Source organism: Aythya fuligula, chromosome 25 (assembly GCF_009819795.1).
Source record: "Aythya fuligula isolate bAytFul2 chromosome 25, bAytFul2.pri, whole genome shotgun sequence".
Classification (NCBI taxonomy): Eukaryota; Metazoa; Chordata; class Aves; order Anseriformes; family Anatidae; genus Aythya; species Aythya fuligula.
The window spans coordinates 5,939,498-5,964,250 of NC_045583.1; the positions used below are offsets into that span (position 1 = coordinate 5,939,498).

At 69.9% G+C, this 24,753-nt stretch overlaps 4 protein-coding genes and 1 non-coding gene across 5 annotated transcripts; 3 read left to right on the top strand and 2 right to left on the bottom strand.

The window, feature by feature from the left end:
• Positions 1-64: 64 nt before the first annotated feature.
• On the bottom strand, positions 65-4,516 carry LOC116498901 (innate immunity activator protein-like). The gene is given in 9 exon segments (XM_032203379.1): positions 65-157; positions 891-1,043; positions 1,045-1,468; positions 1,915-2,347; positions 2,431-2,484; positions 3,127-3,355; positions 3,621-3,740; positions 3,831-3,943; positions 4,462-4,516. Coding segments are annotated over 9 exon segments (1,674 nt in total).
• A 2,299-nt stretch (positions 4,517-6,815) lies between these two features.
• GPR25 (G protein-coupled receptor 25) lies at positions 6,816-7,826 on the bottom strand. The gene has a single exon (XM_032203033.1). The coding sequence runs from the start codon at positions 7,824-7,826 to the stop codon at positions 6,816-6,818; it is 1,011 nt and encodes a 336-aa protein (XP_032058924.1).
• Positions 7,827-9,781: 1,955 nt separating this feature from the next.
• On the top strand, positions 9,782-12,490 carry TMEM167B (transmembrane protein 167B). The gene is made up of 3 exons (XM_032203255.1): positions 9,782-9,825; positions 9,925-10,056; positions 12,277-12,490. Exons 1-3 carry the CDS (start codon positions 9,816-9,818, stop codon positions 12,357-12,359), a joined length of 225 nt encoding a protein of 74 aa, XP_032059146.1. The 5' UTR covers positions 9,782-9,815; the 3' UTR covers positions 12,360-12,490.
• Positions 12,491-13,029: 539 nt separating this feature from the next.
• On the top strand, positions 13,030-13,229 carry LOC116498953. Its single transcript, XR_004254205.1, has one exon.
• A 3,233-nt stretch (positions 13,230-16,462) lies between these two features.
• On the top strand, positions 16,463-24,633 carry KIAA1324 (KIAA1324 ortholog). The gene is made up of 21 exons (XM_032203194.1): positions 16,463-16,658; positions 17,226-17,418; positions 18,290-18,437; positions 18,515-18,595; positions 18,888-18,993; positions 19,062-19,211; positions 19,362-19,450; positions 19,551-19,728; positions 19,835-19,963; positions 20,041-20,131; positions 20,207-20,312; positions 20,381-20,518; positions 20,589-20,843; positions 21,239-21,412; positions 21,942-22,119; positions 22,271-22,367; positions 22,455-22,556; positions 23,193-23,319; positions 23,405-23,583; positions 23,672-23,837; positions 24,157-24,633. Exons 2-21 carry the CDS (start codon positions 17,258-17,260, stop codon positions 24,223-24,225), a joined length of 2,724 nt encoding a protein of 907 aa, XP_032059085.1. The 5' UTR covers positions 16,463-16,658; positions 17,226-17,257; the 3' UTR covers positions 24,226-24,633.
• The last annotated feature ends 120 nt before the right edge of the window (positions 24,634-24,753 follow it).

Consider the following 24,753-nt stretch of genomic DNA (forward strand, 5'->3'; position numbering starts at 1 on the left):
GCCCCCTGTTCCCAGCGCCCTGGGCCAGCCAGGCCGTGCCCCCCTGGGCGGGAGGGGGCCGCGCTCACACCTGTGTGACGATCTCACCGTTCTCAGGCACGTAGACCTGCACGGGCACGCCGTCCGGGGAGCGCCGCAGGACACGGATCGGGGGCGCCTGCGTGGGAGAAGGGGCCCGTGGGTGCCGGGACCCCACCCCATGGCGCCCTGGGGGGCACGGCCCCAGGGAGGGATGGGGGGGCTGTGGGGGTGGCAGAGTCTCGGCAGCGAGTCCTGACCTGCCCCGCGTGAGCCCCAGGGAGGAAGGGAGTGAGGCAGCCCCAAAATGTCTGCGGGAACCTTCCTGTCCTTGTGGGAACCTGAGTCCTGCTGGTGGGACCCTGGATGTGGCTATAGGGACCTTCTGCAGCCCCTCATCCTGCCCCAAAGGGGCTTGAGGACCTCGGTCCTGGCCCCAAGACCAGATCATGAGACCCTGGTGCTGTCCACAGGATCCAATTCTGCCCTAAGGACCCTTCTGGGACCCCTGTCCTGCCCCAGGAACCCCCTTGGGACCAGCTCCTTTGCCTGGAGATCTTCCCCAGTCCTGTTCCAGGGACCACTGAGGGTCCCCAGCCCCACCTGAAGGACTCTCATGGGTCCCCAATACTTCCCCAGGGGCACCTCGGGACCCTGGCCATGCCCCAGGGCCCCCCATAGGACCCCAGTCCTGCCCCACCGCAGCCCCCTGTCCCCGTGCTACCAGCGGGTGACACCACACGTCCCCCACCCACCCGCAGGGCAGCACCCAGGGTGTCCCCACAAGGCGACAGCCACCGTGGTGCCCCCCACCCGCCTGTCCCCCGCTGTCCCCACCCCACTCCCTGCGCCACCCCGGCCCCGTGCCCTACCTGAGCCCGCAGCGGGGCCCCACGGATGGGGGGGCCGTCATGGGGGGTCCCGCCGCGGGGTCCCCGGAAGGCGCCCTGCCTGTCGAGGGAGTGGGGCCGGGCGCCCCGCAGCCGGGCGCGCTGGTGCCATGACTTGAGCTCCTCCGTCACCGCCTGCCTTGGAGAGCCCGCGGGCGCCCGCCGGCGCGTAGTCCTTGAGCGAGGGGGTGCGCACGATGCGGCTGTGCGAGGGCACCAGGCGCTGGTAGCGCAGCGGGGCCAGATCCTGCTCGTAGAGGAAAGCCGGGGGGCCGGGGGGTGGCAGGAGCCGGGGGGCGCCCCGGGGGTAGTAACCGGGTTCGGTGAGGGGTGGCGGGGCTGGGGGGCGCGGGAAGGAGACGTCGGGGCTGCTGCTGCCCGGGGAGGTGGCGTGGGAGATGCTGGAGACGTCGGAGATGCTGTCGTCGGAGCCGGAGTGATGCGTGGGGCCGGGGGCCGTCAAGCAGGAGGTGGGCACCGTCACCGTGTAGTACGTGGGGCGGCGGCGGGGAGCGGTGCTGCGGCCCCGCGGCTCGCCGGGCTCCCAGCGCGCCTCCACCCTGCGGGCACAAGGGCTGCGGCTGCCTCCTGCCCCGCTCCTCCTGCCCCCGGGACAGGGCGGCCGGGAGGGCGTGGGGTGCTGGCTCCCCGTGGGCTTAGCTCCATCTTCCTCCCCAGGGATCTCTTGCCATCCTCCTCACCCCAGGGTCATCTCCAGCCTCCCCATGGGGTTATCTCAGGCCTTCTCCCCATGGGTTTGCTCCATCCTCCCGATGGAGGTACTTCCTTCTTCACAAGGGGTTGTCTCCCTCTTCTTCCCCGTGGATCTATTTCCATCCCACCCATGGGATTATCCCTCTCCTCCTACCCATGGGGTTACCTCCACCTTCCTTCCCCTCGGTTTCTCTCCTTCCTCCCCATGGGGTTATAACCGCCACCCCACAGGGTTATCCCTCTCCATCCTCCTCCCAGGAACCCTCGTCCCTGCTCCGCGCACGGGCCATACCTCAGGGACTGGGATTGTCCCCGCCGGCTCGGTGGCTCCGGGGTGCTCGGGGCGCTGGAGCCCGCCTGCCGGCACAGCACCAGGGTCCGGATGGGGACGAAGCGGTACGGAGGGACATCCGTGGCCCTGGGCGCCAGCGAGACTGTGAGGTCAGGACTGCCAGGGGCGGTGGCGACAGCAGGTGGGGACGTGGGGCAGCATCGGGACCCCCAGGTTTCGCCGTCCCCAGGGTCATCGCCGACTTTCTTGGCCTTCTCGTAGGGCCCATCGAGGCTGGTCTCCCTCCAGGGGCTGGCAGGTGTGGGTGGGTGCCCCGGCCCCTCCGCCTCAGAGCACTCCTCGGGGACTGAACGGGGCCGTGGGGAGGGGGACGAGGACGGGGACGGAGATGGGGACCCCCGCGGGGTGCCGGGTCCTGGCAGCTGTGTCTCCTCTGCGGGAGAGAAAAAGGGTTGGGGGTGGAGGGAGAGGGAATGGGACAGGGCTCTGTGGTGCCCCCCACCAACGGCCCCTTACCCTCCTCCAGCAGGACGGCGTCCGACAGTGAGCTCTCGTCCGAGGCGCTGAGCTCTGCAGGGCAGGGGACAGCGGTGGCACCGCGGGATGGCACCGGGGGCTGGCACCAGCCTGCAGGCCCCGGGGCTGGCAGCGGCCCCGCGCTCCCACGGCCCGGCACCCGCCGCCACCCAGCGCGTCCCCATGGGCCCCCGCTCCCCTCCCGCGCCCGCCTGTCCCGACACGCTCGGGGACGGTGGCGGGACCGGCCGGGCCGGCTCAGCCGAGCCGTGGCGCTCGGGGCAGCTCCCAGCCCTGCCCAGGCGGCTGCTGGCACCCGCCGCGGACGCAGGGTTGGGGTGCGCTCGCGAGGCTGCAGTCCCTGGGGGAGCACAGCGGGGTGCAGTCACTGGGGGGTGTTGGGGTGCTCCCGTGAGGGTGCATCCGCCACGGATGAAGGTTTGGGGTGCGTTCACAAGGGCGCAGTGGCTGGGGGATGTATTGGGGTGAATTCCCCGTGGGGAGGGCACAGCGGGGTGCCTGCACCATGGATGGCATTTTGGGGTGCAGCCATGAGGTGCCTCCATCAGGGACGGGGCTTTGGGGTGCACCCACGGGGGAGCACTGCGGGGTGCACGCAGCAGGGACGGTGCATCGGGCTCCACACAAATGAGTCAGTTCCTGACCCCCCCTTAACCGAAGCACTCCCGGCCTCACCCTGAGCACCCCCGGAGCCGCTGGCAGGCAGGGGCCGGTGGCCGGCCAGGAGGCGGCACTGGCTGAGGGTGTTCTCCAGCTCCTTCAGCTTCTTCTCCTCCTTCAGCGCCGCCGTCTTCCTCCTCCGGCGCAGCTGCTTGCTGATGTTCTCCTCCCGGCACAGGCGGTGGGCGGCCTTGGCGATCTGCAGCTGCAGCGCCAGGTCCCGCTCCAGGGCGCTCAGAGGGTCCTGGGGACAGAGGGGACGCTCGGCACCCCCGCACCCCCTGCCCCGTACCCCAGAGCCACGCGAGCCCGGGGCCACTCACATGCCAAGGGGCGGCTTTGCCTTCTTCACTGGGATGGGCGCGTGGCCCCCCGCACCCCGAGGAGCAGTGCACCTCCCCTGGGACAGGGTGCCGAGGGGTCCCCCGGTCACCGCCTGCCCCTTTTTGGGACCCGCCCCAGCGGTGAAGACCCCCCCTCCCCGTTTTGCACCCCCGGTCGCCCCTCACCGCCCCGCGCAGCACCAGGGTCTCGTCCAGCTTGAAGGCGGCACCGATCCTGCGCCGCACCTTGGGGGGCTTCTCGCCGGCCTTCAGGGGGAACTCGCGGGGCAGCGTCCCCGTCAGCTCCTGGGGACGGCACGGGGACGCTGAGCGGTGGCCGGGGGGGTGGTGGGGCGGGTGTCAGGTCCCCCCCAGGCCCCCCCGCACCCCGCTCACCGCCTCGCGCAGGCAGAGCCGCCGCAGCTCCTGCACGCACGCCTCCAGCGCCTGCTGCTGCCGCCGCACCCGCTGCGCCAGCTCCTTCAGCGGGGACACCGGGCTGCCGGGGCCTGGGCGGACGGACAGACGGATGGACGGATGGACAGACGGGCTGAGGCACAGCCCGATCTCCCGCCTCCCTGCCTCAGTTTCCCCCCCTCTGCCTCCCCGTCGGCCCCGGTTCCCGGTTCTCCCTCCCGACCCCCGTGGCAGGACGGGTGCCGGCTGTGCCCGTGGCTGCTCTGGCCGTGACTTCCCAGCGGAGGGGGGGGGGGGGGGGGGGGGCAGGTTTCGCCCTGACTCAGCCCAGCCCGCAGCGAAACGCCGCTGAGTCAGAGCCAGCCGCAGACCCCGGCCCCCCCCGGCCCCAGTCCCTCCTCCAGACTGGGAACCCCCAAATTTCCCAACAGCAAATTCCACCCCTTCCTGCCCCCCCCCCCCCCCAGCCCCTGCACAGCCCCTTGTCCCCTGGGGGGGGTTGGTTGCAGTTTTTACACCACCGCCGTGCCCCTGGCTGTGGGAGGGGGCACCCATCGCACCCCGGGATGCAGAACCCCTTTGCCCACCCCCCCGGCCCCCCCCTGCTCACCCGAGTGCAGCATGATCCCGCTGTCGGTGTCGCTCGCCTCCTCCCTGCCCTCCATGCCGGACCCTGCGGGTGACAGCGAGCAGACGCCGTGTCCCCGCGCCAGCCCCTGGCGAGCACCCATGGGTGCTGCCCCCCCCGCGCTCCCCCCAGCCCGCAGCATCGCCCGTACGGCTCTGCCACGGCTGCCGCGCCGGTGGGGGAGGAAGGCGAGGCCGTGTTTGCTTTGCCTTCCTGTAGGTCCTACGATAAACAAAGGTGTGCAAACACGTGCCTGGCAGCGCGGGCTGCCGGGATGAGCCCCATCCCAGGGGCAAAGGTGGCGGGGGCGCGGGCCGGTTTCGCTGGGTGCCTCTCCCAGTTTTTATTCCTTCCCTGTCTGGGCTGCAGGCATTTCCCGTGGTGGGGGTGGCTGCGGGACGTGGGAGCCTGCCCCCAGCCCTGAACCCGGGGTCCCCTCCTTTGGGGCAGAGCGGGTGGGACAGGAGCAGCCGGGGGGTGCCAGGGGCTCACACTGTGCCTCAGTTTCCCCAGTGGAATGAGCCATGCTGGTGAACACCCAGGGAAACTGAGACAGGGCCGGGGGCTCGGTGGGCTGGCTGGGGAGTGTTAGAGTGGCCGGGACCCCCGGTGGGCACGGGGCTCAGCCAGGGCCGGGACTCGGCCTTACCTGGGCGCCGGCGCGGCGGGGCTCCTGGCGCGGGCGCTCGCTGCGGCTCTGCTGCGCCCGGGCTGTGGGGACGTGTTTTGACTTGAGACGCAGGGGAGGAGCGGGTGAGCAACACCGGCCCCGCCGCCGCAGGGCCTGCCGGCTGCAGGGCTCGGCTCAGCGCGGCGTGGGGCGGCACGGCGTGGCAGGGGTGAGCGTGGCACAGCACGGCACAGAGCACCCTGGCGTGGCACAGCGTGGCGTGGCACGGTGCAGTATGGCTTGGAAGAGTGTGGCACAGCACGGCATGGCACGGCATGGCATGGCATGGAACGGCATGGCACGGTGCTGGGTGGAGGCCCCATCCCAGGGCCAGCAGCACAGGGCCGGTCACAGTGTGGTGGCACCGTCCCCACCCCTGCCCACGGCCCCTGGCTGGGGACATCTGCCCCGGGGTCCCCCAGATGCCACCGCCATCCCTGTCCCTTCCCGCACAGGGACCCGCTGGGTGCCAGGGAGCCCCGCAGTTTCTGCTGGCCTGTCCTTGTCCCCAGCCCCCCACCTCTGCCCCCAGGGTCCTTCTGCCTCATGGGGAGAAGCACTGACCCTCCTCCTCCTCCTCGGGCAGGGACAGGGATGGGGAGGGGAAGGGAGAAGGGAAGGGACAAGGGCAGGGGAAGGGTGAGGGGCAGCACAAGCTGCGTCTTGCTGAGCCGAGCCGTGCTGTGCCAGGTTGTACCATGCCGTGCTGAGCTGTGCCATAGCCGGCTGTGTCACGGTGTGCCAGGCTGTGCCGTGCTGTGCCGTGCCATGCCAGGCAGTGCCAGGCCGTGGGAACGGCAGGGCTGCGGCTGCCGGCGCAGTGTGAGATGAATCAGGGTGGCTGGCACGGGCGAGTCAGCCACATCCTGCGCTGCTGCATGGGGCAGGTGGTGGAAAGTGTGCCTCAGCCGTGCTGGCAGGTGCCACAGGCTGCAGGGACAGGGACAGGCACAGGGACGGCGGTGGGGTGCGGCAGGACCTGCTGCAGCATCCTCAGCCCTGGGGGGAGCGCGTGGTGGTCCCTGAGGAGGAACTGAGCAAAGAGCGGGGCTGAGACCTGGCACGTGGGGCCCTGCACCAAAAAAGGGTGAATTTGAAGAGAAATGGCTCAGGGCTCCGCTGGGAGGGCACGGGACTGTCCCCGGCGCCTGGGGACGCACCATCGCCCACGGCTCAGTGTGGCCCAGCTCAGCCCCGCGGCAGCTTTATTCCCCAGGCAGGCTGTGAAAAAGAACTCCACAACCGACACCGCTGTTGGTACGCCTACAGCTGTATTCGTTTTCTGTAAGACCAGAAGCAACCGGAGGCGCTGCCCGAGCCGTCCCGTTTAGCTCCGAGCCTGGCAGTGTCTGTGCAGCGGTGCCTCCTCGGTGGGACCTCACTCGCTGCCCGCACGGCCGCAGCTGCAGCTTTCTGCCCACACCGGGACGGCGCAGAAACCAGAATGGGACAGATCGGTGCGGCCAGGGGCTGCCCCTCGGGACCCCTTTGGAGCAGGTGAGCGCAGCGCTCGGGGGGGGCTGGAACCACTGCTGGGGCACCGGGGCTTCTCCCGGGAGGGGACAAACCTCAGCGACCGCTTTGCCGAAGCATCCAAGCACCCCCCTGGCTCTGTACCGACAGCAACCCCCCCCCCCCCCCAGCCCATTTGCGTCCCCGTCCCCCCTTACGTGCCTGGCCGGGGGCTGGGGACCGGGGGGAGCTTGGTCCCGCTGCCGGGCGAGGGGCTGGAGGCGGTGGTGGAGGGGGGGGTCCTGGCACCGAGGGCGGGTGGGCAGCGGAGGCGCGGGTCCATCAGGGCGTAGATGACGGGGTTGACGCAGCTGTTGGCAAAGGCCAGGCAGGTGCTGGTGGCCACCACCCAGCGCAGGGTCCCCTCCTGCCCCGCCGGCAGCACCAGCATCCCCTTGGCCAGGAGGAAGAGGAGCACCTTGCAGGCGTTGAGGGGCAGCCAGGAGCAGACGAAAGCCGCGACGATGGCGACAATGACACGGTGGGAGCGCCGCACGCCCCTGCCCAGCCGCACGTGCCGCTGCAGGCGGCAGTAGATGGAGCAGTAGCAGAACAAGATGACCCCCAGGGGCAGGAGGAAGGTGAGGAAGACCATGGCCAGGCTGAAGTCCTCCCCGTCCTCGTCCCAGCAGTCGTCCCCGTCCAGCCGCCGGTACCACAGCGCCGGCGCGCCCAGCAGGAGGGAGACGGCCCAGATCAGCCCGCAGGCGAACAGGACGTGCCTCCTGGAGCCCGCCCGCCTGGTGTCCAGCACCTTCCAGATGACCAGGTAGCGCTCCACGCTGAGCGCGGTGAGGAAGAGGATGCTGGAGCAGCGGTTGACGCTGATGGCGTAGCTGCTCGCCTTGCACAGCCCTTCCCCGAGCAGCCACCGGTTGCCCCGCGCCCCCGCCGCCACCCAGAAGGGCAGGGTGCAGACAAAGACGACATCGGCCACGGCCAGGTTCAGCACGAAGGTGTCCACCGCCCTCCTGCCGCCGCTCCTCTTGGCCAGCAGCACGATGACGAAGAGGTTCCCTGCGAAGCCGAGGAGGAAGATGAAGGAGTAGAGGACGGGGATGGCAACGGTCGTGAAGAGCTGCTCCGGGCTCCCCGTCGCGTTGCTGCCCGCCAGGTACTCGTAGTCGGCCGAAGCCTCCGGTTCCTCGGTGGCCTCGGGAGCCATGGGGGTGGCCGAGCCCCGGGTGCCCCCCCTGTGCCTGGGTGGTGCTGGCGGTGCCCGGCGGTCGGGTTGTTGATCTGAGCTCTGCTCAAAACAGGCTTCTGCACTTCCTTTCGTACGGGGCAGGGTCCGTGGGGTGGATGGGTGCCGGCAGGCACGAGGTGAGCCGCAGTTAATTTTGGAAACAGAAAAACAACGAGAAAAACAGCCAGAGCACAGCGAGCCCCGGGAGGAGGGTGCAGGACAGCTCCATGCCCACGGGGACGGGCAAAGCCCCGGCAGTGCCGGCCCCGGCCCCATTCCTCAGCCCTGGGGGGCACCAAGCAGCAGCCACGGCTCCGTCACGCTCAAACCTCCACATCCCCTTCCCAGACACATCTGGTTAGCAAAAACTGCACAAAAGCCTTGGTTTTGTGGTGTTGTTTTTCTTTTTCTTTTTTTTTTTTTTTCTTTTTTTAATTTTTTTTAATATATTTTTTTTTCCCAAATGCACAGCAGCAGGTGCAGGGCTGTGGTGGGAGCCAGCACCCGTGCCCAGGCCCTGCCAGCTCATTCCAGCCCCAGGCACTCTGGTTCTCAGCACAGGGGGCACCGAGAAGCAATGCCCGCGGCCGCCCACGGCCACAAGTGCTCCTGGAATGACAACACCGGGCTGCGGGCACGGGACGGGGCCGTGGGAGCGCCGCGGAGCCCCGGTGGCACGGGGGGGGGGAGGAGAGGAGGCACCGACCCCGCGTGCGAGGCCTCCTGCACCCAACGGCCGTGAACACCCACAGCCCTGCACCACGGCCCCAAACCCCAAACTGAGAGGGGCCGGGGATGGGAGTGGGGCCGGGGTGCAGCCAGGAGGGGGGCACCCATCCCGGGGACACCACGAGCTGCTCTGGTGGGCGCCCCGTGCTGTCACCTTCCTCTTCTGAGCCCCTCCTGTCCCCGTGACTTGGCCTCCCTTAACCTCCCCTCGCCCCGTGCGGCCTCCCCCGGCCATCCCCCGGCTCCTGCCCCCCTTGGGCACTCCTCGGCCCTCAGCCCAGCAGCTCGGCTGTCGCCCGGCCACCCCCATGGCCCGGCCTCCCCCACCCAACCCCACCGTGAGGCCTCCTCCAGCTGTGGGGCGGTGAGCGGTGGGAGGGGGGGGGGGGGGCACAGATTGGGGAGATGGGGGGAAGGAAAGGGGGGGGGGGATGGAGGGAGGGGGAGGGAAGGGAAGGGAAGGGAAGGGAAGGGAAGGGAAGGGAAGGGAAGGGAAGGGAAGGGAAGGGAAGGGAAGGGAAGGGAAGGGAAGGGAAGGGAAGGGAAGGGAAGGGAAGGGAAGGGAAGGGAAGGGAAGGGAAGGGAAGGGAAGGGAAGGGAAGGGAAGGGAAGGGAAGGGAAGGGAAGGGAAGGGAAGGGAAGGGAAGGGAAGGGAGGAAGGGTGAATGGGTGGATGGATGGACAGATGGGTGGATGTGTGTGTGGGTGGGTGGATGGATGGATGGACGGATGGACAGATGGATGGATGGATGGGTGTGTGGATGGATGAGTGGACAGACAGATGGATGGATGGGTGGATGGACAGGCAGATGGATGGATGGACGGATGGATGCAGGAAGGCAGTGTGCATGCAGGACGGGGTGCAGACACGTAGTGCTGGGCGAACAGACGGGGGTCAGCGGCCAGCAGGGCCCTCCCCCGCCCCCCGGAGCTGTTTCTGCAGCCGCTGCTCGGGCTCGCAGGGTCCCGGCCGCACCCGCAGCGCTGGGCTCGGTACCGGGGCCGCCCGCCGGGGCCCGTCCTGTCCCCGGGGGCCGTCCCGGGGCGGCCTCACGGGGCTGGAGCCCCCGTTCTAGAAGGGGGGGCGTGACCGTGAGGGGGGGGGGGGGCGCAGCGCGCGCTCCCGACGCTCGGTGGAGCCGCGGGGCCGCGCCGCTCGCTCCCGGCGGGGCGTCGGCCGCGCGCATGCGCAGAGCGCTCGGGGCCGGGGCGGCGCTGAGGCAGGGCCCCGGGGCCGCCATGACCAACGGTGAGCGGGGGGGGGGGTGCGGCGGGAGAGCGGGGGGGTGGGCTCCGTGCCCGGTGCCCGGTGCCGGTGGCGGTGCCGGGACGCAGCCGTGCCCCGCAGTGTACTCGCTGGACGGGCTGCTGGTGTTCGGGCTGCTCCTGGTGTGCACCTGCGCCTACCTGCGGAAGGTGCCGCGGCTCCGCGCCTGGCTGCACGGAGAGAGGAGGGGGCTCGGCGGGGTCTGCTACAAGGGTAGGGGGGGACGGGGCCGGGACACCGGGGGGGTGGGGACCTGGGACGGGGACGCGGGTTGGGGACGTGGCACGGGGGACGTGGGGCTCCAGGATGGGGACACGGGGCTGCAGGGGAGGCGTTTGGGGGTGTGGGGCTCTGATATGGGGCCGGGGGGCTATGGGGGGGGGCAGGGGGCTGGGGGCGTGGGATGGGGACACGGGGCTGCAGGGGGAACAGGGGGCTGGGGGGGACATCTGGGGACGTGGGGCTCTGATGGGGAGATGGGGCTGCAGTGGGGACACGGGGCTCCAGGATGGGGACAGGGGGCTGGGGACGTGGGATGGGGACGTGGGGCTGCAGGGGGAACATTTGGGGCTGTGGGGTTTTGACATGGGGACATGGGGCTCCAGGATGGGGACAGCAGTTGGGGACACAGGGCTGGCACAGGGACAGCTGGGGACATGAGGTTGGGAGATGGGGACACAGGGCTCCGGGATCGGGACATGGGGCTGGGGGCATGGAATGGGGACACGGGGCTGCAGGGCAGGTATTTGGGGATGTGGGGTTCTGACATGGGGACGTGGGGCTCCGGGATGTGGATGTGGGTTGGGGATGTGGGATAGGGGACCAGGGGCTCCAGGATGGGGACACGGGGCTGCCGGGGGGGGCGTGGGGCTGGGACAGGGACACCTGGGGACATGGGGCTCTGGGATGGGGATGTGGGACAAGGGACAGGGGTTGGGGACATGAGGCTTTGGGATGGGGAGGCTGGGACCTGGGCTCCGGGATGGGGCAAGGGGCTGCAGGGGGCATGTGGGGGTGTGGGGCTGGCATGGGGACATCTGGGGACGTGGGGCTCTGATGGGGAGATGGGGCTGCAGTGGGGACATGGGGACGATGTGGGGCTCCAGAATGGGGACACGGGGCTGGGGGCATGGGGTTGGGGATGGGGAACACGGGGCTCTGGGATAGGGACATGGGATGGGGATATGGGGCTGCAGTGGGCACGTGAGGCTGCACGGGGATAATGGGGATATGGGGACATGGGGCTCTGAGATGGGGACATGGGATAAGGGACATGGGATGGGGGACAAGGGGCTCTGGGATGGGGACACGGGACTGTGGGCATGGGGCTCTGGGACGGGGGGCATGGGGCTGGGGGCATAGGATGGGGGACACAGGGTTGGAGGGGGGATGTGGGGGTGTGGGGCTGGAACGGGGACATCTGGGGATGTGGGGTTCTGATATGGGGACACGGGGCGGCAATGGGGACATGGGGACACGGGGCTCTGGGATGTGGACATGGGTTGGGGACGTGTGACAGGGGACATGTTGCTCCGGGATGGGGTCATGGGGCTACAGGGGGGATATCTGGGGACATGGGGTTCTGACATGGGGACGCGGGGCTCTGGGATGTGGACATGGGTTGGGGACATGTGATAGGGAAAATGGGGCTCCAGGATGGGGACAGAGGGCTGGGGGCATGGGATGGGGACACGGGGCTGCAGGGGGGATGTCTGGGGACGTGGGGTTCTGACACAGGGTTGTGGGATGAGGACGTGGGGCTGGGGGCATGGCATGGGGATGTGGGGCTGCAGGGGGGATGGGGTGGCAATGGGGATGTGGGGATAGGGTGCTGGGGGCGTGGGGCTGCAGTGGGGACGTGAGACCAGGAGGGGCACACGGGGCTGCGGCAGGGATATGGGATGGGATGTCCCGGGATGGGGACACGAGGAGCTGGGCTGTGGGTGCGGGACAGAAATGGCGGTGTTGGGGTGTGGGATGGGGACACGGGGCCTGGGATGAGGAGATGGGGACACGGGGACCGGGACAGGGGCATGGGGCTGGGATGGGGACGTGGGGCTCCAGGATGGGGGCACAGCGGGCTGGGCTGTGGGCACAGGGTGGGGGTAGTGGCACTGGGGGCTGGGACTGGGGTGTGGTGGCCGGGATGGGGACACTGGGGGCTCGGTTTGGGGGCACGGGGTTCCCGGCCAGGAACACGGGTGGGTGCGGTGGGGCTGGGGGCTGGGTTGGGGGCATGGGGCACAGGGGGGGGTGCTGGGGGGCTGCTCCGTGGGCTCGGGACGGTGGCGTTGGGGTCCCGACGGGAACGTGTGGGGCTGGGTGGAGGGGGACATGGGAGGGGGGCAACGGGGCTGGGCTGGGGGCACGGGGTGGGGACGGGGGCAGCGGGGTGGGGCCGTGGGGGTCGTGCCCATCTCTCCCCCCCCACAGCTGCCGTGATCGGCACCCGGCTGCACGCCTTCGTGTCGGTGTCCTGCGTCCTGATGGCGTTCTACGTCCTGGCCCTCAAGTGAAGCCCCCCGCGCCCCCCGTCCCGGTGCTGGTGCCGCTGCTCCGCCGCCAGCGGCCGGGGGGCTCGGCCCCCTCCCGGGCAGGACGCAGCCCCCGGTGCCGCCGGCCCCTCCCCACGGCCGGGGGGGACCCGCGGGGCCGGGGGGGGCGCCGGGGGGCGCGGGGGGCTCCCGGTGCGGCGGGGCCCGGCCAATAAAGCAGCGAGCTGCACGCAGGGACCTGACTGGGCGGGGCCTCGGGGAGGGGCGGGGCTACGGGGAAACGGGCGGGGCCTCGTGTGATGTGGGCGGGGCTTCGTGGGAGGGGGCGGGGCTCAGCCAGAGGGGCTCTGCGAAACGGGCAGGGCTCTGTGGGGAGGGGGCGGGGCTCAGCCAGGGGAGGGCGGGGTTTCCGTGGGAGGGGGCGGGGCTCCGTGAATGGGATGTGCGGGGGGCGCGGCTCGTGGTGGGCGGGGCTCCGAGGTAAGGGCGGGGCATGGGGCGGGGGCGGGGCTCAACGGTCCTCCCGCCGCCAGGAGGCGTGCGGCAGCGGGGCGGGGCCTGCCCGCTACCCGGCGTGCCCCGCGCGGGGCGGAGGTTATAAAAGGGCGGGGAGGGGCGGGGCCGCACGCAGAGCGGCGGCAGCGCGGGCGTGTGCGGGTGGGGGCTGCGTGTGCGTGGGTGGGGGGGGGGGCGTGAGTGTGTGTGTGCGCGTGGGCTTTGCGCGTGCCGCCGCCTACACGTTGATCTTATTTGATCGGCCCCCGGCCGAGATGAGAAGAGCCGCGCCGCGAAGCCCCCGGGCGCTGTGCGGCGGGCGGGCGGGATGAGTCGATCAGATAGGCGAGGCCCGGCCCCGCGGCCGGCCCCTGAGCGCGCCGCGATTCTGATCCGCCCGCCGGCACCGCGCCGCACCGGGCCTTTATTGCGGCGCTACGGGGAGAAGAAGCCGCCGTCCGCCTTGCGCGAGTAGCCGCTGTTGGTGGCCGCGCTGTGCGGGCACTCTGCGGGGCGACACGCCGAGGGTGGCGGCGGCACCGGGACCGCCCCCACGGACCCCCCCCCTGCGTCCCCACAACCGGGCCGGGGGCACCGCGGCACCCCCGGCAGGAGGGTTACACCCCCACCCCGCAACCGCCCCGTCCCGGTAGCCCCCGCCCCGTCCCGGTGCCCCCCGTACCGATGCCCCCCTGGATGCTGTGCACCGACTCCTTCTTGGGGCTCACCCAGCACCGCGGGGAGGGCTCCGGGGGCTGCTCCGGCTGCCGGGGGGCCCTGCACCGGGACAGGGGCTCAGCCGCCGCACCGGGGCCGGGGGGCGGCAGCGGGGGGCACGCAGCGGGCACTCACCCGTGGTCCCGGGTGCACCGCGCGGCCGTGGCGTGGAGGCGGCTCCAGGGCCGGGGGGGGCCCGGCGGGGACGCGGCGCCGCCGCCTTCCATGGCGGGGCCGGTGCTGGCCGCGGCTGTTGCCCGGTAACGGCTGCGAGGGCGGGGCCGTCACCGGGGTTGCCCGGTGCGTGGAGGATGTGTGTGGGGGGGGCACACGGCGGGGATGCTTCGCCGTGACACGGGGACACCGGGAGGGACGGGGCACGGGGGGTGATGCCCGGCACGGGGCTCCCGAGGGGCGACGACTCCCGGTGCCGCCCCCGGGGGTGGTGGGCGGCGATGCCCCGGGGGACGAGGCCCGGTGCCGGTGCCCGGTGCCGGGGGGGGGGGGGGGGCGGTGCAGGTGGCGGCAGGTGCGCGCGCGGGGCCGTTGGCGGGGGGCGGGGCCGCGGGGCCGGTGCCCGCACGGGGCCGAGCGCTGCCGCCGCCGCCGCTGCGCCATGGCCGGGACCGGGGCCGGGGCCGGGGCCCGGCGGCTGCTGCTGGCGCTGTGCGTGGCCGCCGCCGCCGTGCCGCCGGGCCGCGCCGGGGAGCGGCTGCACGTCTGCAAGGAGGTACCGGCGGGAGGGGGGGGCTGGGGGGGCCGTAACGGGAAGGGCGCGGGGGGCTCCGCGCCGCCCCCGGCCCGGTGGGGGGCTGTCGCCGTGTCCCACGCGGGACCGGGGCTGAACGGCCCCCGGTGCGGGACCGGGACCGGGCGGCTCCGGGCCGCTGTCAGCCGGGAGGAGCGGGGGTTAACGGGTGACAGCGGCGGGGACCTCGGGGACGGGGCCCGGCTGGGGCTCCGCTGCTGGGGGGGCTCTGGGGCTCGCCCCGTCGCAGCCCGGTGCCCGGTGCCCCCATCGCTGCCCCCCCGGGGGGATACCAGCGGGGTCCCCAGCCCTGCCCCGTGGTGTCGGTGGCAGCAGGGCACGCGTCCCCTCGCCCGTGCGCCTTTGCCAGGCGGGCACGCGGTCACGGCACGGCTCTTATCTCGGGTCCGGCCGGCACAAAGCGTCCTGCACAGGTGAGCTCGGGGAGGTGCATGGCACAGGGACAGTCTGGGGGGGGGCATTCAGCTGCCCCCAGCTCCAGCCCCACCAGCGCCGTTCTTCGCCGCCTCCACATCTCCCTCCCCGCCTGGCAGCTCTTTGCCTTTCGACCCAGCAGCTCAGGGCACCTGCTGGGGGGGGCTCCCTGCCCCGTGTGCTCCCCGCTGCCCCCCCCCCCCCCCGCTCCAGCGGCTGCTTTTCATCTGGGCCATTCTTTTTTGCTGTGATCCAATTTTATTTTTTTTTTGTTCCACGGCCCAGAGCTGGAAACAATGGGCTGCAGCCGGTGCTGGCGCCAGGGGGGCTGCTCCCAGCGAGGTTCTGCCCTCACCCCTGTCCCTTGTCCCCTTGCCTGTCCCTGCCGGTTGGGCATCGCTCGCTAGGAAGGGCTCGTGGCAGCACCTGGGGTCCTCAGCCCCGAACAGCCGCCCCAGGGCTGAGTTGGGTCGATGGAGTTGGCTTTAATGAGCACACAGCGGGTGAAGGCGAGCGACTCGCTGCTGTTGACAGCTTCACGCTGCCAGCCATGCGCTGAGACGGGGGGGGGGGGGTGCAAAGTTTGGGGAGAGGAAAACACCGAGGTGCGAGCCCCAGAGAGCCTCGAGCACTTGTGACATCGGATGCTCAGGGCTTGCTCTCTGCTCTGGGCTGCCCAGAGCGGTGTGAGGGTGCCCCCGTCCTGCCCGTGGCCATAGGGACCCCCGTGTCCCCAAGAACCGGCCCCTGCAGCACCACAGACACCTCCTCTATGCCCAGTCTGGGGGGCTGCCAGCGCCTCTGCGTCCCCCCACCGCTGCCTCATGCTGGTAGGAAACATCAAAGCTTTGTTTTCGCACAAACCTGCCACGCTCCCGCGTCTGCTGCCGGCACTGAGCTGCGGCTCCGTGCTCTGGAGGGGCCGGGGGGGCTGCGGTGCCGCTGCCTCGCCCCCGCCAGCTGCCCGTGGGCACGGTGAGCACCGGGCGGCCGGACCTGGCCTCGGGGACTGAATGTGCCGCCTGCCTCCAGCGTCGCCTCCTCCCGGCCTTGAGCAAGTCCCGGTTGGGAGGCAGCTGGCGGCTTATTTCCTAACAGGGAGGATGCAGCCGGCTGCTCTGCGCTTCAGCAGCCCCATGCATCCACCCAGGGGGTGCTACCAACCCGTCCCCCCCCCTCCCCGTGCCCCTGTCCCTGTGCACTCTCCCAGTGCCCGGCTGCAGCCTGGGCGGCTCCTGAGCAGGACGGTGCATCCGGCAGCGTGTTTAATGAGCAACGCGTGCCGCGGCCACGCCAAGGCAAACAGGGCCCGGCTGCCTCCGGAGCAGGGCCAGGGGTCCCCCAGCCCTTGGGGTCTGTGCTGCAGAGGTGGCACGGTGATGGCACCAGCTGTCCCTTGTCCCCACACCGGAGCAGTGCTGGTGCCGTGGCTGCCCACAGAGGGGCTGGCAGCGCCGGGTGCCTTCGCTGTGCTGGGGATGGCTCGTCCCCTGGGGACAGCCGGGGGACAGGTGTGTGGCCTGGTTGTCCCCACAGCCCTCTGGGGGTTTGGCACCCTGTGGGGAAGACGTCAGGGCTGGGGGATGTCGTCCTGCCTAACCCTGTCCCCAGCATCCCCCTGTCCCCAGCATCCTTGCCCGCCACGTGCACAGTCCCTAGAGTCCGGCATGGTTGAGCTGCTCGAGCCAGCGCGCTTGAGGCGTTGCAGCAGCTGAAATGAAATGTTCAGAGCAACAGGGTGGGCACATGGGGGGGTGATCCGGCCCCATGGGGTCCCAGCTCTCCTGTGCGTTCTCTCTTCCAGTCTGAGTACCACTACGAGTACACGGCGTGCGACAGCGCGGGGTCGCGGTGGAGGGTGGCCGTGCCGCACACGCCGGGACTCTGCACCGGGCTGCCGGACCCCGTCAAGGGCACCGAGTGCTGTAAGGTTGGGGTGCAGGAGCGGTAGGGGGGCTTTGGATGATCAGCAGGGGTGTAAAAGTGGAGCAGAAAGGGGAGGGGCGGGGGGGACAAGGCTGAGCCTTCCTCCCGAGGAGCAGCTGCGAGCCGAAACGCGGCTTCTCAGAAGCCTGGTGGCAACGCGGTGCCTTCAAAGGCACCGGCAGGATCCAGCTGCTCCTTAGCAATAAACACTCATTAACGGAGTTGTTGGTGCGGCACACGGATGGCTACAGCGGGGCCGTCCCTGGGATGCCGTGGGGCAGACAGAAGCCCCTCTGAAGAGGGTGGGTTGGGGGCTGTGCCTGGCCCGCACCTCGTTTCGTCCCGGGGTCCCTTCCCAGCTGCCACGTGCTGCGTTGTAAGGCAGTGGCACGGCCAAAGTCACCCATCCAGGGCTGCTCTCCCTCCTGCTGGGGGCTGTGCAGGATGCTCAGGACAGGGCTGGGGGGGGGTCCAGCTGGGAAAGCAGAGCTGGGGGCGGTGAAGCCAAAGCAGCACCGGTGGGAGGGGGCAGTGGTGACGCTGATGCCCCCCCTGCACGCGGGCAGCTTTCTCCTGCAAGGCAGGTGAGTTCCTCGACATGAAGGCGCAGTCGTGCAAGCCCTGTGCCGAGGGCACCTACTCGCTGGGCACTGGCGTGCGCTTCGACGAGTGGGACGAGGTGCCCCACGGCTTCGCCAACGTCGCCACCAACCTGGAGGTCGACGACAGCTTCGGCGACACGGTGGAGAACTGCACGGCGTGAGTGGCCCCGGCCGTGTTCTGGGGGCTTCCTGCCCGGCTGTTGCCCGGGTACCGACACCTGGGGGCTGCAGCGTGCTCGGGACACGTCCATGCATGGAAAATTGCCCCCCTGCTCCCTCCTTGCCCATCCCTGGCAGCCCTGAAGCAGCCTAGCCACAGGGAGGGGACATCCCAGCAGCCTTGTCCCACCCTGTCCTGGCTGCAACCCCATGGCAGGACCCATCCGCAGCCCCCGTCACGGAGGGAGCTGGTGCCTGGGGCCCTCCCCGCTGCTGCCGCACGAGCGGTGCCTTTGTTTTCCACCGCGGGCCTTTGATCAGTGCCGGCAGCAGCCGTCGAGCCCCGCCGCCCGCCGTGCCAGCAGCCTGCGCCTGCCACGCGCCGCAGCGTCGATGCAGCTTGCAAATGTAACCTACTTCCAGCAGCCTTTAATTATTCACCCGCGGTCCCGGCGCTGCAGGATCCCCCTCCCGCAGCCCACCCGCGTCTCAGCCCACTTGGCTGAGGCAGCACCAGGGGCGGGCTGGCAGGGGGACGTCCCCTTGTCACCACGCTGTGACGTCCCCTGGGTTCTCCCCAGCATCTGGAGCTACCCCGCACTGGATTTCCCCCAGCCCTTTTGCACACCCCTAAACTCCTTGCCTTCTCAGCACCCTGCCGGTGCAGCAGTAGCACCTTGTGCTGTTCCATCCCTGTGCTTTCATGTGCTGTGCCCTGGGTCACGTTTTGCTCCCGTGGGCCTCCCAGGGCTGTCACCTGTCCCCACTGCCCTTTTCCCAGCATCCTGGCCACAGCAAGGTTCAGACCTCGAGATGCCCCAGGGACGGAGCCCGTGTCACCCCGTGCCGCTCTGTGTCACCTGCCCCAGGTCGACGTGGGTGCCGCTGGGTGACTACATCGCCTCCAACACGGACGAGTGCACGGCCACCCTCATGTACGCCGTCAACCTGAAGCAGTCGGGCACTGTCTCCTTCGAGTACATCTACCCCGACAGCAGCATCGTCTTTGAGTTCTTTGTGGGTGCGGGGTGCAGGGCAGGGGTCCTGGGTTCACAGGGGGTGTCCCCCTCGTGACGCCGTCCCTGTCCCCGCAGGTGCAGAACGACCAGTGCCAGCCCACGGTGGAGGAGTCGCGCTGGATGCGGACCACGGAGAAGGGCTGGGAGTTCCACAGCGTGAGCATGGGGGATGGAGGTGGCACAGGGGGATCCACGGCACAGCCCCTTGAGGAAGCCTCACAGGGCTCCCACCCAGGGTCCTTGTCACAGCCCCCCCGAAGGGTCCCTCGCCACAGCCCCCCTGGGGTCTTTTTTCACCTCTCACAGGTCCCTTGTCACCCCAGCACAGGGAGGTGCTCTCTGAGGGCACAAAGGGGAGGGTCGGTGGAGGCAGACAGGGGTGGGTGCCGTGACCCCCTGTGGGTTCCAGCCCCTACCCGATCACTGGGATCCCCCCGCTCCCCCCCAGGTGGAGCTGAGCCGCGGCAACAACGTGCTCTACTGGAGGACCACGGCTTTCTCCGTGTGGTCCAAGGTCCCCAAGCCCGTGCTGGTGAGGAACATCGGGATCACAGGTAGGTGGGCACAGGGTGGGGGGCTCCCGCTGTGCCCCACCCCACCCTGAGCACCTTCCTGCTGCCAGGAGTCGCCTACACCTCCGAGTGCTTTCCCTGCAAACCTGGCACCTACGCCGCCGCCGCCGGCTCCTCCTTCTGCCAGCTCTGCCCCGCCAACACCTTCTCCAGCAAAGGCGCCACCGCCTGCCAGCCCTGCGAGCCGGCCACCTACGCGGGTGAGAGCCGCGTGTCCCCGTCCCCGCTGCCCCTGCAGCCCCGGGATGCTCGGGGATAGCAGGGGGATGCTCCGAGGGATGTCCCCGCGGGGACATGGAGGACATCCCGGGGTGCCCCCTGGGGACCTCACCGCTGTCACCGCCCGGCAGAGCAAGGCTCCGCGTCCTGCAAGGTGCGGCCGCCCTGCACGGACAAGGATTACTTCTACACGCACACAGCTTGTGATGCCAACGGGGAGGTACAGCCCCACTGCCCCCCCTGCCCTGGTCCCTAGGGTCCCCGCGTGCTGTCCCCACGCCCTCCCGGTGCCAGCTCACCCTGTGCCCCTGCCTGCCCAGACCCAGCTCATGTTCAAGTGGGCAGAGCCGAAAATCTGCAATGAGGAGCTGCCGCAGGCAGCCCAGCTGCCCCCCTCGGGGGTGAAAACCAAGTGCCCCCCCTGCAACCCTGGTTTTTTCAAAAGCAACAGCAGCGCCTGTGAGCCCTGTCCCTACGGCTCCTACTCCAACGGCTCAGGTAAGGAGGTCCCCGGGGCCGTCCCGTGGGGTGTCCGGGCGCCCTCACACCTCGGGGGGGGGCTGTGGGCTCTGCCCTCCTGCAGGGCTGTCCCTGGTGTCCCCAGGCTGTGTCCGCTGCCCGGCCGGCACCGAGCCAGTGCTGGGGCTGGAGTACAAGTGGTGGAACGTGCTGCCCCCCAACATGGAGACCACCGTGCTCAGCGGCATCAACTTCGAGTACAAGGGGATGGCAGGTACTGGTGGGCGCCGTCCCCTCCCCGTCCCCACGGGCAGCAGGGAACCTTGCCGAGTCGTCACCTCATCCTTGCAGGCTGGGAGGTGGCTGGGGACTACATCTACACGGCAGCAGGAGCCTCCGACAACGACTTCATGATCCTCACACTGGTGGTGCCTGGCTTCAGGTGAGCATGTCCCCACGGGGATGGTGGCACTGCCGTGGGGCGGGCAGTGGTCCTCACTGTCTCCTGCATCCCTAGTCCCCCGCAGCCGGCGCTGGAGGATGGGGACAGCAAGGAGGTGGCCAGGATCACCTTTGTGTTTGAGACCATGTGCAGCGTCAGCTGCGAGCTCTACTTCATGGTGGTGAGTGGTGGCGGTGGGGTGGTGGGGCCAGGCCGCGGGGTGTCCCACGTCCTCCTGTGTCCCCGCAGGGTGTCAATTCCCGCACCAACACGCCAGTGGAGACGTGGACGGGGCCCAAGGGGAAGCAGTCGTACACCTACGTGGTGGAGAAGAACGCCACCATGAGCTTCACCTGGGCGTTCCAGCGCACGCCCTACCACGAGGCGGTGAGCTGGGGACAGGGACGGGGCCGGCGGTGTCCCTTTGGGTGATGCTGACGGCTGCTCCTGGTGCCAGGGCCGGCGGTACACCAGCGACGTGGCCAAGCTCTACTCCGTCAACATCACCAACGTGCTGGGCGGGGTGGCCTCCTTCTGCCGACGCTGCGCCCCCGAGCCAGGGGGGGCCTGCGCCCCCTGCCCCCCCGGGCATGCCCTGGATCACGCCACCGGTGCCTGCCAGCCCTGTCCCCCCGGCACCTACCTGCAGGGGCACCCTCCCGGCAGCACCCCCACCTGCCAGCCCTGCGGCCCCGGCACCCACAGCAACCAGGTGACTGTCCCCACCTGTCCCCAAGGGTGGCATCCCCAGGGGTGACACAAGACCCCAGGCATCCCAGATGGGCCATGCTCTGGGCACCGAAGGGGGGCGCCAGCCTCTGGCCATCCCCGAGGGGGTGGCACCAGCCCCTAGTGGTTGGCACCAGCCCCTGGTGCCTGGTGCACCATCTCCTAGGTCCCCAAGGGGGGGCACCATCCCCTCTCCATTCTGCCCCCAATAGCTCCAGTAGCTGGCAGTACCCAGCCCTGCAGGGCTGTTACCCTCCCTGGACGTCCCCAAGTGGGTGACACCAGCCCCTCTGGCCATCGCATCTTGGTGGCACGATGGGACCCCGGCTGGGTGACCCCAGCCCCCCCCAGCGGTCCCTGAGTGCCCCCCCCGGCCAGGTCCGCTCCCTCTGCTACAACAACTGCAGCTTCTCGCTGGCGCTGCCGGGCCGCACGCTGCACTACGACTTCTCGGCGCTGGCCACCAGCACGGCGTTCGCCAGCGGCCCCAGCTTCACCTCCAAGGGCCTCAAGTACTTCCACCACTTCAACATCAGCCTCTGCGGCAACCGCGTGAGTGCGGCGCTGGAGGCGTGCGGGCGTGGGCACGGGGCAGTGGGGGACACGCGGGCGTGTAGCCACGTGGGTGCGTGGGGTCATGCAGATGTGTGCGGGCAGTTGTGTGCACCATGTGTGTGCACAGCTGTACAAACACATGTGCAAAGCCACGTGCACGGCTGTGCAAACACATGCGTAGTCATGCAGTTGTGCTCACGTTCAGGCATGCAAGCACACCTGCACGCACATGGCCACAGGCACGTGGTTGTGCAAACGTGTGCGTACACACACGGTCATGCAAACACACGCTCACAGTGAGTGTGTCCTGCATGTGGACATGAGCACACTTGTGCAAATGCTCGTGTTCACTTGCACAAAGTCAGGGCAACATGCATACACATGGGCATGCACGTTCACACGTGCACGTGGTCATGCAAATGCACACCCCAAACGTGCATGCGCACACACACACACGCACACAGCCCTGCCTGCACATGCACATGCGGTGTCCCTGCCACGTGTCACACGCCCGCCCCGCTGGCAGGGCAGGAAGGTGGCCTCGTGCACGGACAACGTGACGGACGCGCGGCTGCCGGATGAGGGGAGCGCGGGCCGGGTGGTGACGTCCCACGTGTGCCAGGCCATCGTGGTGCCCTCCGACGTGGTGGGCTACCGGGCGGTGGTGTCCTCGCAGCCCGTCAGCCTGGCTGACCGCGTCGTGGGTGAGCGGATAGAGCCCTCTTTTCTCCTTGATCCTCGCCCCAGCCCCTGGCGAGCCTCCAGGCACGCTCAGCACCTGCAGGCGCTCTTGGCACCCACGGGTGCTGGGACCCCTGGCACCAGGGACGCAGCGTCACCCTGCTGCCATCACAGGTGTCACCACGAGCCCCTCGCTGGACGGCATCACCGCGCCCCCCGAGCTCTTCCCCCCTGCCAACCCCGAGCTGCCCGACATCATCTTCTTCTACAGGTGGGGTTGGGACGGGGCCAAGCCCCCAGGAGTGTGGGAGGGGGACCAGGGGCCTTACTGACCCCCCGCCCTCCGGTGCCACCACAGGTCCAGCGAGGTGACGCAGTCGTGCAGCGGGGGCCGGGCCACCACCATCCGCCTGCGCTGCGACCCGCTGCAGCCAGGCACCGGCAGCCTGGCTGTGCCCAGGTGGGTGACACTGCTGGGGACACAGGTGGCAGCATGGAAGGGGGGAGCCAGCCCTAGATTCTGCCCCCCAGGTGTCCCCAAGCTCCTCCTGTCCTCAGGCACTGTGGTCCTTGTGCACAGGGAGGGTGGTGTCCTTGGGGACTTAACTGTGGGAGCTGCCACCCCCATACCCTGTGTGTGTGTCCCACCGTGCCCGGGTGGATGCCACAGCTGGGGACTGGGCTGGGGGCAGGAGCATCCTCGCAGCCCCCCAGCTCCTCCTGTCCTCACACACCGCAGTGCCAGAGGAAGGGGGGCAGTCTCAGGTCCTCGGCTTCGGGGACAGCCACCCCTTGTCCCTCTATGCTGTGACACCACTGGGGACTGGGGTGGCTGGGGACACAGGAGCATCTTCACAGCCCCACACTGCCAGGGAGGTTCCGGTGCTAAATCCCTTCCCCGATGCCCCCCAGCTCCTGTCCCCACACACCGCAGTGCCACAGGGAGGGTGGCACTCGGGATCCTCACTTTGGGGACAGCCACCCCCGTGTCCCCCGTGCTGTAGTGGCGGGTGCCACTGCTGGGGACACAGCACTGCCCTGGGGAGGGCGGCTTTGGGGACAGCCACCCCCATGTCCTCGATGCCCGTGTCCCCAGCAAATGCCCCGAGGGCACCTGTGACGGCTGCACCTTCCACCTGCTGTGGGCGACGGCCGAGGGCTGCCCGCGCTGCTCCGCCGGCCACTTCCGCGCCATCGTGGGCGCCTGCCAGGGCGGCCTGCAGGTACGGGGGCACTGCGGGGCCGTGGGGGGCTGTGGGGACATGGGGACGCCCCGCTGAGCCCCTTGTCCCCCCCACACACACACAGAGGACCACCTACGTGTGGCGGGAGCCCCGGCTGTGCCGCGGGGGGCAGCGCCTGCCCCCGCCGAGGGTCCGCAGCTGCCGCAGCGCCGATTTCTGGCTGAAGGTGGGGGTCTCGGTGGGGACGTGCGTGGCCGTGCTGCTGGCTGCCCTGGCTGCCTACTTCTGGAAGAAGAACCAGAAGTGAGTGGGGGCTTCCAGGGGGTGGAGAAGGAGGACGTGAGGTCCCCCCCTCACCTCCCGGGGCTGACGGGGGGCCGGGGGTCCCCAGGCTGGAGTACAAATACTCCAAGCTGGTGATGAACGCGGCGGCCAAGGAGAGCGAGCTGCCGGCGCCCAACAGCTGTGCCATCATGGAGGGCGAGGACGCCGAGGACGAGCTCATCTTCGCCAGCAAGAAGTCACTGCTGGGCAAGATCAAGGCCTTCACCTCCAAGGTGGGCGCCCGCCGGGGGGCACGGCCACGGGGCAGGTGGAGGAGCCACATGGGGATGGGGGTGTCCCAGGGGACGGGGGTGTCATGAAGACTGGGGGCATCACAAAGATGGGGATGCCGAAGGGGATGGGGTGCCACAAGAACAGGGGTGTCACAAAGACCAGGGGCATCCCAGGGGATGGGGGTGTCCCAGGGGATGGGGGTGGGGATGTCTCGGGGTGTCCTAGGGATGGGGTGTCCCCGGTGTGGGGGTGTCCCCGGCGTGGGGGTGTCCCCGGCGTGGGGGTGTCCCAGTGCCTCAGTGTCCCTGCTCCCCGCAGCGCACCCCGGACGGCTTCGACTCCGTCCCGCTGAAGCCGTCGTCCGGCGGCACCGACCTGGAGCTGTGAGGGGGCCGTGCCCGCCCCCACCCCCCGTCCCCGTGGCCTTACGGACCCGCGGAGCCCTGGGGCGCTTTTGTACCCCCCTGTCCCCCCCGGGAATAGCCACGAAATGCCAAATGCAGGGGGTGGAGACCCAGCCCGGCCCTGGGCACAGGAACAGCGGGAGCAGCCCCTGCATGTGTGTGGGGGTGCACACGTGTGTGGCAGGCGTGTGCTCATGCACAGGTGATTTTGCACGTGGGTGTGGGTGCACGCAGGTGTGTGCACGTGGGCCCGGCTGCAGGCTCAGTGCGTGCATGGGGATGTGTGTGCATGGCACACGTTTGTGTGAGCTCCTGCGTGTGTGCCCCGTGCTCTGCAGCCACAGCGTGGGGCAGGGAGGCAGGCAGGGGCTGGCTGTGCCGTGTCACACCGTGTCACACCGTGTCACACCACGCTGTGCCATGTCACGCCGTGTCATGCCATGTCGCTCCGTGCCATGCCATCTCATGCCATGCCGTGCCAGCCGTCCCACGACCCTGTGCCAGCCCCGCT

Excerpts from the sequence above, each read along its gene's own strand:
- KIAA1324 (XM_032203194.1), top strand. The coding sequence starts at position 17,258 with ATGAAGGCGCAGTCGTGCAAGCCCTGTGCCGAGGGCACCTACTCGCTG. Across the intron at positions 18,438-18,514 it reads GCATCGTCTTTGAGTTCTTT|GTGCAGAACGACCAGTGCCA; the intron begins GTGGGTGCGGGG and ends CTGTCCCCGCAG. Across the intron at positions 23,584-23,671 it reads TTCTGGAAGAAGAACCAGAA|GCTGGAGTACAAATACTCCA; the intron begins GTGAGTGGGGGC and ends GGGGGTCCCCAG.
- GPR25 (XM_032203033.1), bottom strand. The coding sequence starts at position 7,826 with ATGGCTCCCGAGGCCACCGAGGAACCGGAGGCTTCGGCCGACTACGAG.
- TMEM167B (XM_032203255.1), top strand. Across the intron at positions 10,057-12,276 it reads CGGCGGGGTCTGCTACAAGG|CTGCCGTGATCGGCACCCGG; the intron begins GTAGGGGGGGAC and ends CCCCCCCCACAG.